Below are 12,101 nucleotides of genomic sequence, written 5' to 3'. Positions count from 1 at the left end.
CTATCCAAAACCTTCACCCTTCAAATGGTAACCTGGAGTTGCTACATACTTTTTTTGACTTATAAAATAATATGTACACATTGATTATTAAAGAATATAACGTATAAATGCCTCACGAGCTCATTTTAACTGTCATACCACATCAGAACCCAACATATAATCTTGCTTTACTCAAATGTTTCTAATAAAGTAAATGTAAACTACATGTTTGCATCAAAACATGGTTAAAACTACCCTGAACAGAAAAATAAGTGCAGCATGCAACAATTTCAATGTTTTTACTGAGTTACATTTCACATAAGGAAATCAGTCAATTTAAATACATTCATGACTAGGAATACAGATACCTTTCTCTTGGTCACAGATACCTTTTAAAAAAGATAGGGGTGTGGATCAGAAAACCAGTTAGTATCTGGTGTCCATAATTTTCCTCATGCAGCGCGACATGAGGTCCTTCACATAGAGTTGATTGTGACCTGTGGAATGCTGTCCCACTCCTCTTTAATGTATCCTGGATATTGGTGGGAACTGGAACACGCTGTCATACACATCGATCCCGAGCATCCCAAACATGCTCAATGGTTGACATATCTGGTGAGTATGCAGGCCATGGAAGAACTGGGACATTTTCAGCTTCCAGGAATTGTGTACAGATCCTTGCGACATGGGGCTGTGAATTATCATGCTCAAACATGAGGTGAAGGCGGCAGATGAATGGCACGACAAAGGGCCTCAGGATCTCATCATGGTGTCTCTGTGCATTCAACTTGTCATCGATAAAATGCAATTGCGTTCATTGTCCGTAGCTTATGCCTGCCCATACCATAACCCCACCACCACCATGGGGCAGTCTGTTCACAACGTTGACATCAACAAATCGCTCACCCACACATCACTATACACACTGTCCAGTACACTCCAGTACAGTTGAAATCGGGACACTTATCCAGCCTGCCAGTGGCCATCAAAGGTGAGCATTTGCCGAACTGCATTCAGGTCAACACCCTTGTGCCGGCGACAAGCACCCTGATGAGCTTCACTGAGACGGTTTCTGACAGTGTGTACAGACATTCTTTGGTTGTGCAAACACACAGTTTAATCAGCTGTCCGGTTGGCTGGTCTCAGACGATCCTGCAGGTGAAGAAGCTAGATATAGAGGTCCTGGTCTGGGGTGGTTACACGTGGGCAGGGGTTGTGAGGTCGATTGGACTTCCTGCCAAATTCTCTAAAACAATGTCCGAGGTGGCTTATGGTACAGAAATGAACATTCAATTCTCTGACAACAGTTCCGGTGGACATTCCTGCAGTCAGCATGCCAATTGCACGTTCCCTCAAAACTTGAGACATCTGTGACAAAACTGCACATTTTAGAGTGGCCAATTATTGACCACACCACCTATGTAATGATCATGCTGTTTAATCAGCTTCTTGATATGCCACACCTGTCAGGTAGATTGATTATCTTGGCAAAGGAGAGCTGCTCACTAACAGATATATAAACAAATGTGTGCACAAAATTTGAGTATCGAACATTTCTGGGATTTTTTATTTCTGCTCATCAAACATGGTACATACACTTTACATGTTGCATTTATATTTTGGTTCAGTATATAATGTTGATATGGATTGTCACTCCTTGCATCCATAGCACTTTCTTATTGTTTCAACTGCAGATTGCCCCTTTATATTAAGCATCTGGAATTAATGAATGAAGGTGCTGAGTAGGAGGAGCAGCCAAGGGTGCCAAAAACATGGATACATTTCAGAATCTGAAGTCAAATTGGTAAAACCGTGAGATCATGTTGGCCCACGCATGCTTTTGCATTCAAACGCAGCCCTATCAAAAACTGCCAATTAATAATCAATTCAATGGATGGAATCAGTGAATGAATGGCTGCATCAATGGTCTGACAAGCACAACTGGCACTGCATAACAAATGACACCTTATTAAAAGAAAATAACAATTAAGTCGTTTGAACGAGATAATAAGTCATTCAAATGAGATACTAAGTTCCAAGAGTCAAATTTTGTTACACATTTTTTGCCTTGGGCTTCAGGACTTCTGTATATGCTCAATAATGGTTGGGGTAGATACATATGCAATGCCATATGAAAATGGTGCTGCTATCATGAAGCATTATTGCTGTGAATTCAAAATTGCCTGTTGTGGTTAGCCCCTTGACACATTAATTCATGTAGAAGGTGGGAATGTAAATGGACGACTGAACTCTTCAGGCTTTGTTAGATCACTGTATACATTTTAAATGATAAGTTACCTTATAACTTAGTACCTCATATATTTCAAAAAAAAGTTCTGTCATCTTCATTCAAATGAATGAAAACAGTATGGATGGTTATACTGCATTTTCTGTACAGTTATAATGTCCTGATTTGGTAAAGCAGGTGAATAGTATGTAATGTTGGGCGGCAGGTAGCCTAGTGGTTAGGGTGTTGGGCCAGCAACCGAAATATCACAGGTTTGAATACCTTAATCTACAAAGTGGAAAAATCTGATGTGTCCTTGAGCAAGGCACTTAACCCTCATTTGCTGTAAAACTATAACTGACCCCGTAAAACAATCATATTTTATGGTTTTGCTTTTAAGTTCCAACTAAAACGGTCAGGTAATTGGGATTTGGTAAAGCAGGTGACTATTACTGTAAGAACTTCACAGGATACAAACTAAAACTGTCAACTAATTGGGATTTGGATAAAAGCAGGTGAATTTTATGAGATTTGTTGTTAGTATTTGTTGTGAATTTCTGAGCAGAATAACTGGCATGAGAGTTGCAATTCTCAAGTTATCAATTATGCCTGAACAAACTGCTTGGTTTTCTCTCCCATGTTTTGCTCTCTTACTGAGAATTAAGCGTTAGGAAGTGTAGCACTGAGTAAGTAGCCAATCTACGGCACCTTTTTTCTTATAGAGGTGAGGTCCTCTGATAATTACCAAACACTATATCAACAATCTATAATAATACAGGTTCTTTACCAACATAGGTGGAGCATGGAAATAAAAAGTTTAGAATAAAGTTTCAAATACAAACCCTTTTATTTGTTCTGCAGCAGCATAGTTTCAGTTTGTAGATTCCGTAGAATTGCATGGTGATGTCCTCTAATAATCTTCAGAGAGGTCCACTTATAAATATAACAATCTTCGGCGCTGTCAGTTGTAAAGTCATTCTAGTACAATTATTATCTTGACAAGAGCATACAAACAAAATGCATTGTTGAGGGAGACGTGCCACAGGGAGAAGGAGAGTGGTTCCTGGCTGAACAGCACATATTTACGACTAGGCAACCAGGCTGCCTCACTGGGATTTGGACTAAAGACACATTCACCGCTTTCGTCTTCCCCAGGCACGCCTATCTGTGCACATGTAAAAGCAATCTGCTGGCACAGGGAAACACTGGCAAACACATGTTTAGAAATCCCTGGCTAAAGCTTTGTCTATGACATTTTGAATATGTTACATTAAGTAATCTAAGACGCACAGGCTTGTCTGATGTATTAGCTTACCAGCCCACTCACAACTAATAGGCTTCCTTTGATTTTCTAGAGAATATCTCCATATTTTGTAGCATTTTGGACTGGCATTTAGCACTTATTAAATATTTAAGTTTTAAAATTGCTATAACTTAAAGGAGTTAATTATCTAATAATTATGGTTATGCAATGTAGTAGAGCTCTGATATGTTGTCTCTGGTCTCTCTTACAGCTTCATTCCAACTCAGACAAAGGGGATGGCTCCGTAAGGTACATTCTGAGCGGGGAAGGTGCTGGGAGTATATTCATCATCAACGAGGTGACAGGAGATATTCATGCAACTGAGAGCCTGGACCGGGAAAGGAAAGCACACTACGTCCTCCACGCACAAGCCTTCGACCGCAACACCGAAAAGCCCCTGGAACCAAAGTCGGAATTCATCATCAAAGTCCAGGACATCAATGACAATGCCCCCAAATTTCCAGATGGTCCCTTTGTAGCTGCTGTGCCTGAGATGTCTCAAGTGGGTAAGGACAGCCCTGTAATTTGCTACCTGCTTCCAATAAGTTAACTTGACTTTGCAGTATGCAAATACTAGATAAAAGACGTGGTGGCCATTTTGGCATTGTTGGAGTGTGTCCTTTATCTAGGAATTCTTATTTACAACATGTTATTATTTAAATAATTGGAATCTTAAGAAATAGATTGCGAATCGAAAACATCTGGCACAAGACCTCTGTGTTTAAGACATTCTAAAAGATTTAACCCGACTATTTAACCCGACTATTAAAACTCTGACCCTGTTACACTACTAAATTCATTGTTAAAAGCCCATACATAGTTTTATAGTGTACACGTACAACAACAGGACGATAAAAACACGCAACATGTTCCATGTTCTCAGTTGTTTCTTCTCTTTTCCTTTCCATTTTCATATTTTCGTGTGGCAGTGGAGTTTTCCCTCTTTCTTTCTTTCTTTTTCTTTCTTTCTTTCTTTCTTTCTTTCTTTCTTTCTTTCTTTCTTTTTTTGTTTATATTTACTTACTTTCTCTCTCTCTCTCTCTCTCGCGCTCTCGTTCTCTCTCTCTCTCGCTCGCGCTCTCGCTCTCGCTCTCTCTGATGGTTCCCCCGGGTGGGGAAAGGAAGGTCTTTATGAAGCACTCAATAGTGCTCTCCGTCATCCCTCCGTCCCTCCCTCAAGACTCTGCAAGCCTCTGGAAGCCTCTCCATCAAGGAGAGAAAGAGTCCAGTTGCCTCCTCCTGATATGCCTACATCATGTGGCACCACTATGTTGTCTCTCCATTTTAGCTATGGACAAACAAAAGCTGTTTTTAGTGTTTTTTCAGTGCAATGGATTTCTCTCTGCCTGGCAGCCAAATGGCTCTAAAATGTTTTGCTGAAACATATCAGACTTGGGTCCAAAAAGTGTTGTGTTTTGCCCAGAATGATGGCAAGCTTACAGTATATCATCGTCTTTTAGACTCTTGGTCAGATTTTTCAAAGTTGGTGATGATTGGTCTATCAATGCCACTTTTTGTGTTCTTTGAGAAGCTATCCTCCTTTCTGTCCACATTCACCCATTTTGGTGTTTATCGTTTTGAGCTTCTTAGGTGCTTTTGAAAAATGACAAAGTGATGGCCTGGGGTGGTCTAGCGAATAGGGCCTTCAGTGGAATTCACTCAGTGTACTGTATAGACCTGCACTGTAAACCCCAATGTGATGTCATGACTCAAAACTTTTCAGGAAACCTGTAATATACGTACGTAATATACGCACGTAATATATTTGAGTACAGTTACTTATAGTAATTTGTAGTCATTACTCAAACCAATATAGTCACTGTGACCATAAATGGGGTCCAGATTTGACTTGTATCAGCTTGAAAATGTTTTTTTCATTGTATTATCTAAACCAGATCTATTGTGTTATATTCTCCTACATTCAATTCAAATTTACACAAACTTCAGAGTGTTTTCTTTCAAATGGTACCAAGAATATGCATATCCTTGGTTCTGTGCCTGAGCTACAGGCTGTTAGATTTGGGTATGTCTTCAGGCGGAAGAGGTTTAATCAAAGCCTATATTTTACACAATATGCTGGAAAACTTCAGTGCTTCAGGAAGCTTGGTTTCCCCATCACTACCTTCCCATATTTGTAAGTAAGGTGACCAGTAGAGGTCAGTGTTTCAAACAGCTTGGAATCTAAAAAAGCACCGGAACCACAGCAAAATCAGTGGGATCTCGCATTTTGCAACACACGGTTTGAAAAAAGCATGTGATCAAACGAAGCTTTGAACGTCAAAAATTAAGTACTTCTGATAAAGTGATACATGCATCGGCACACTGCTTCGAAGTACACTGCTTAGGGATTTCGACAGAATTACCTACAAGCCTTAACTACAAGCAAAAATATATTTTTTTTATCGTAACTTTCAAAACAATTGTTGCTGTGATGTCTAATATAGATTTGAGTCAGTACCACATAAACATGTAAAGTAATAATTACGTTTAATTGACATTGAGTTCAACTTACTAGAAGTATTTAAGTTTAAAAAAAACTTTGACAGTGTGGATTGACAGTGTGGATCTGTCCAAAATATATTGACTGCTGTAAACCCAATGAGGCCTGTAGAGGCATTATCCTTAAACAGTCAATATGACTTTCACGCCCTGATCTGTTTCACCTGTCCTCGTTATTTTCTCCACCCCCTCCAGGTGTCACTTATTTTCCCCAGTGTATTTATCCTTGTGTTTCCTGTCTCTCTGCCCCAGTTTGTTTGTATGTTTTCCAAGTCAACCAGCGGATTTTCCATTCTCCTGCTTTATTGCTATTCTCCTTTTTCTAGTCCTCCCGGTTTTGACAATTGCCTGTTTCTGGACTCTGTACCCGCCTGCCTGACCTTTCTGCCTGCCTTGACCATGAGCCTGTCTGCCACTCTGTACCTCCTGGACTATGATGTGGTTTTGACCTTTAGCCTGTCCACGACCATTCTCTTGCCTACTCCTTTTGGATTAGTAAACACTCCAACCATCTGCCTCCTGTGTCTGCATCTGGGTCTTTCCTTGTGTCATGATAATGACCCTTGATGTATTCATGCATTTTAATGAGCAGACATGCATTCCTTAGAGCTGTGTTGCTAAACATCTTTCTACAAACCCCATGCATCCATGTTTATAAACCTCTATGAGGCCCTGTTACATACTGGACAATAAATGCTTCGTAATCTCAATGTAAACGTATGATAAAAGCTGACAGGAATGTTTGATGTAGTGGCTGTAGGAATTGGCAGTTCACAAGCCAAATATTGGCTGAATGTGTTGGTGGCTCATTAACAAACTGCTATGTTAATGTAATTGGCTACTGGTTTGAGAGCTTCCATGTTGCATCTAATGTGTTGCTTCGACATTTAATGATTTGACTCAGTTGGGGAAAATCCACAGGTTTCAAAAGTTTCCCTGTTTCCTGGAAAAACATTGCCAACCAGCCAGGTAGCTAGTCCCTAAAACATGTAGAATCAATCAACATTGATGACCCAATGGGAAGAATCAAGGACTGTGATGGCTAAAATAATTACCCATTTTCTCTCCCTCCCGCTCCCCCCTTTTGCTTGTGTCCATTAAAGCTAATCCTCTTCGGCCTGCTGGCGTCTGTGGCATCAAATCGGCTGTAACAATCAACTGTCCTCACACTTCACAGCTCTAATTCCCCTGAGTTTGTCAATACCTGCTCTCTCCTTGCCCATGAACGGGCTGTCTGTGAGTGTGGCGGCTAATTGCCTGTGGTGTTCCTTTTTGCTGTCTAAATTGATTAGCTGGGCATGTGCAAGGGTACTCCAACATTACCATTTCACTTCTCAGAATTGAACTGCAAAAAAAATATTCGGAGGCTTAGATGAAAGGGGTATCCATTTTCTACTCATCTACTCGACTCTGATCTCTGGCAAACACTTCTGCTTGAACATTTTTAAATGGACAGGGGGTGTGCATTTATACATTTCTCTCTCTCTCTCTTTATTGTATACATCTTCCCTCAGCTGGCCAGAATCTTGTTGTTTAATTGGTGTACAATACAAGTTAAACGATTAAGTGTGTTTTCAACTGGTACATGTGGAATGGTGACAATAATTTTGAGTAACTAAAATTATATTTGTTCTGTTCTAGAACGTTTAGATATTAAAAGGAATTCAAGGCCCCAATATAAAAGATGGGACACACATTTCAATCCTCTACCCCCTTCCTCAATCTAAACCCTTGGCAAGTGAGAAATGGGTATCCCAATAGGTGCTGTCACCTGTCATAAAATACAGATCAATGCTACCCCATGGGAGCTGGCAAGAAGAAAGTAATTTTGTCTACGATGAAGTGGTTTTACATTTCTTCAATCCATATTACATGAAAAGTCATTTTTCAAGATGCTGTTTAACAGGGGGATTTAAATTTCAGTTTCTACCTGTCTGTTGCGCTAGGATTCCCCTTTCTGTCTTCTGAGACGATCATCAGGCTAAAAGCTTCAGGAAGTATCGCCTTAGCACTTACTGCTTTTGTTAAACTTTTCATAAAGCACTGAGCTCATTCGATAAATTACCCCATGAACTGGAATTGTTTTCAAACAGAAACTAAATATGTGGTAGTAATGTTGAATTGTCTGAAGGTGGACAGTTTCTCTCTTTTTGCTGTGACTTTCACTGAATTTTACTGAATACCAATTCAGATGGTCATCTTGAGCTCTCAAAACTGCATTAACTGGTTTGTGGTCCCTGCAATAAGTAAACAGCAGACAGTGTAGATTAATGGATTGAAACCAATGGGAGGTAATGAAATTGAGCAGGGACAAGCCATAGGTAATGCTGCATTCGTAATCAAGTAGGAGGTGGGAATTTACTAGTTGTGATGTCTTAAATACCAGTTGGATGTATTCACGTGCTTTGAACTCATTGAGAATCACTGATTGGTTAATGGTCATCATGCTGCATAAACCATAAACTAAAAGTACAGCTATCAAGCTTGTACACAAACGATTGTGTTAAAATAAATATATTAATAGACCGTTTTTTATAAATAATGTTTTGTTGCATTTAAATGCCAAAAAAGCTGTTGTCGAGCATGTGAGAGAAGTGGGAGCTCAGGATGATGAACGAGTTCCCACTAGTAATTACCATTTGGAGGGCCGTTAAATATTGTTCCCACTTGGTTATGAATGCAGCATCACAATAAGATGAGGTGTGTGACATGGGTTCTAAAGGTCTCGAACAGTCATTCTGAATCACATGTAAAATAACCTTTTGAATGACCAAAACATCACCAATAATCATTTTTACAGCTAGAAATGCTCAGCATTTTTGAAAATGTACGTTTTCTAACTATTAAAAAGTCCAAAAAACAGCCTGAGTGGGCGGGGAGCTCACCTAGATGGACAGTTATTAGAAAACGCCCATGTCAAGTAATATGGACACATTGAGCAGTGCTGCGGTGAGATCATCGCAAGCAAATTTGCTGATACGCAAAGCAACTCATACAACATTGAACATTGCATGCAACATTCAATCCTGTCACACACTATGGTTTCACAAATGATTTATGAATTGTCAGCACTGTTTTATCGAGCTAGCTAGCTCATATTGGACTATTAGAGTTGAAACTAGACAGGGTGAAGTCTGGGTACACTTCATACAGTGGGGCAAAAAAGTATTTAGTCAGCCACCAATTGTGCAAGTTCTCCCACTTAAAAAGATGAGGCCTGTAATTTTCATCATAGGTACACTTCAACTATGACAGACAAAATGAGAAAAAAAATCCAGAAAATCACATTGTAGGATTTTTAATGAATGTATTTGCAAATTATGGTGGAAAATAAGTATTTGGTCACCTACAAACAAGCAAGATTTCTGGCTCTCACAGAGAAATGAACATTTAATTCTCTGGCAGCAGCTCTGATGGACATTCTTGCAGTCAGCTTGCCAATTGCATGCTCCCTCAACTTGAGACATCTGTGGCATTGTGTTGTGTGACAAAACTGCACATTTTACAGTGGCCTTTTATTGTGTAATGATCATGCTGTTCAATCAGCTTCTTGATACGCCACACCTGTCAGGTGGATGGATTATCTTGACAAAGAAGAAAGGCTCACTAATAGGGATGTAAACAAATTTCTGTTCAACATTTTAGAGAAATAAGCTTTTTTTGCATATGGAACATTTCTGGGATCTTTTATTTAATCTAATGAAACATAGGACCAACAATTTACATGTCGCATCTATATTTTTGTTCAGTATATATTTGCTGAAACGCTCAGTCAAATAGCTACCGAGCTATGTAAAAAATGCCGAGACTCCTGCAATGTTGGTCACAAGGCAGTACTTATTTAAATTAGCAAAGAGAATAAAATGAAACGTCATAAAAAGGTCACAAAATGCCCTTAATAATCCCACCTCCTGAGTCAAAGTATTTGACATGAGGGAGGGTACTTGTAACTTTATGATAAACTTTATAAATGTAGAAGAAAGTCATATTTCAGACGTTAGTCATCCTATTTTGTTCTGGTTTTATCCAAATATCATAAAAATACATGATTTTGACTGTACGGGACCTTTTTCAAGAGGATAAAACTATCCATCTTGAGCCAAAAAACATGGATCACAAAAGCTGTATAATTCTTCTGTTGGGCAAGTAGTAGTAGACTATCTTTACTGGAAACATATTTTACTTATTAACAGCTTGAGACTCCTGAATGGGAATAACCAATTGGACATTTCAAACGATGATAGTATCATACAGTACCGGTCAAAAGTTTGCACCCACCTACTCATTCAAGGGTTTTTCTTTATTTGTACTATTTTCTACATTGTAAAATTATAGCAAAGACATCAAAACTAGGTATGAAAGGACACATTTGGAATCATGTAGTAACCAAAAAGTGTTAAACAAATCTATTAATATATATATTTTTTTTTAATATATTTATTATATATTTTTTATATATATATATTATATTTGAACATCTTCAAAGTAGCCACCCTTTGCCTTGATGACAGCTTTGCATACTCTTGACATCCACTCTACCAGCTTCATGAGGAATGCTTTTCCAACAGTCTTGAAGGAGTTCCCACATATGCTGAGCACTTGTTGGATGCTTTTCCTTCACTCTTTGGTCCAATTCATCCCAAACCATCTCAAATGGGTTGAGGTCTGATAATTGTGGAGGCCAGGTCATCTGATGCAGCACTCCATCACTCTCCTTCTTGGTCAAATAGCCACAAATGACAGTTCCACTAAGCGCAAACCAGATGGGATGGCGTGTCGCTGCAGAATGCTAGTTAAAACTTCTTAAGGTATAGGGGGCAGCAATTTCACTTTTGGATAAATAGCGTGCCCAATTTCAACTTCCTGCTACTCATGCCAAGAATATAAGATATGCATATTATTAGTATTTTGGGATAGAAAACACTTGAACGTTTCTAAAACTGTTAGAATCATGTCTGTGAGTATAACAGAACTTATGTAGCAGGCAAAACCCAGAGGACTAACCATTCAGATTTCTTTTTTTTTTGTTGTTCTCTGTCTGTTCAGTAGGTTCTCCTTGGTAAACAATATTTCTTAGGAACTTGTTTTCTGTTCCTACCGCTTCCACTGGATGTCACCAGCCTTTGGAATTTGGTTGAGGTTATTCATTTGTGCAATGAACAAGTATGGCCATCTAGGAACTGCGTAACACTGTTGAGAGTTGCACAAGACTTGAAAAGTAGCTTGGTTTGTTGTGTTACTGTATTGAACACAGATAGACCCCGTCTCCAATTTGATCGATTATTAACATTTAAAAATACCTAAAGTTGTATTACAAAAGTAGTTTGAAATATTTTTGCAAAGTTTATAGGCAACCTTTTGAAATATTTTGTATTGACGTTGCGCATTTTGGAAGCTGTTTTTTTCTAGATCAAACATGCCAAATAAATTGACATTTTGGATATATATGGATGGAATTAATCGAACAAAAGGACCAATTGTGATGTTTATGACACATATTGGAGTGCCAACAAAAGAAGCTCGTCAAAGGTAAGAAATGTTTTATATTTTATTTCTGCGTTTTGTGTAGCGCCTGCAGGGTTGAAATATGCTACCCTCTTTGTTTACTGTTGTGATATTAACATCAGATAATAGCTTCTTATGCTTTCGCCAAAAAGCCTTTTTAAAATCTGACACTTTGGCTGGATTCACAACGAGTGTAGCTTTAATTGAGTATCTTACATGTGTGATTTAATGAAAGTTTGATTTTTATAAATATATATTTTAATTTCCCGTGCTGCATTTTCCCTGGCTTTTGCCCAAGTGGGACGCAAGCGTCCCCTATACCATAAGAAGTTAATTGTGCCTTGCACTCTAAATAAATCACTGACAGTGTCACCATCAAAGCACCCCCACCACCCCCACCTCATCACAACTTCTCCTCCATGCTTCTCCTCCACACAGTCTCTTCTGAACAGTTGATATTGAGATGTGTCTGCCACTTGAACTCTGAAGCATTTATTTGGGCTGCAATCTGAGGTGCAGTTAACTCTAATTAACTTATCCTTTGCAGCAGAGGTAACTCTGTGTCTTTACTTTCCTGTCGTGTTCCTC

At 39.0% G+C, this 12,101-nt stretch overlaps 1 protein-coding gene across 2 annotated transcripts in view; it reads left to right on the top strand.

Annotated features, from left to right (window-relative positions):
- The window catches only part of LOC110535563 (cadherin-18), a 504,366-nt gene that overhangs the window by 335,726 nt on the left and 156,539 nt on the right, over positions 1 to 12,101 (top strand). The window contains exon 3 of one of the 2 annotated variants that reach the window (XM_021620628.3): positions 3,721 to 4,015. The exons of the other annotated variant lie outside the window; for it this stretch is intronic. Within the exon in view, the coding sequence (XP_021476303.2) occupies positions 3,721 to 4,015 (295 nt within the window). The remainder of the gene's footprint in view (positions 1 to 3,720; positions 4,016 to 12,101) is intronic. 2 annotated transcript variants of the gene reach the window in all.

The sequence above is a fragment of the Oncorhynchus mykiss genome, chromosome 11 (assembly GCF_057628025.1).
Source record: "Oncorhynchus mykiss isolate SJ-2025 chromosome 11, ASM5762802v1, whole genome shotgun sequence".
Taxonomy (NCBI): Eukaryota; Metazoa; Chordata; class Actinopteri; order Salmoniformes; family Salmonidae; genus Oncorhynchus; species Oncorhynchus mykiss.
Note: the sequence above shows the minus strand (reverse complement) of the source record. Positions and strands in the feature narration are given on the sequence as shown.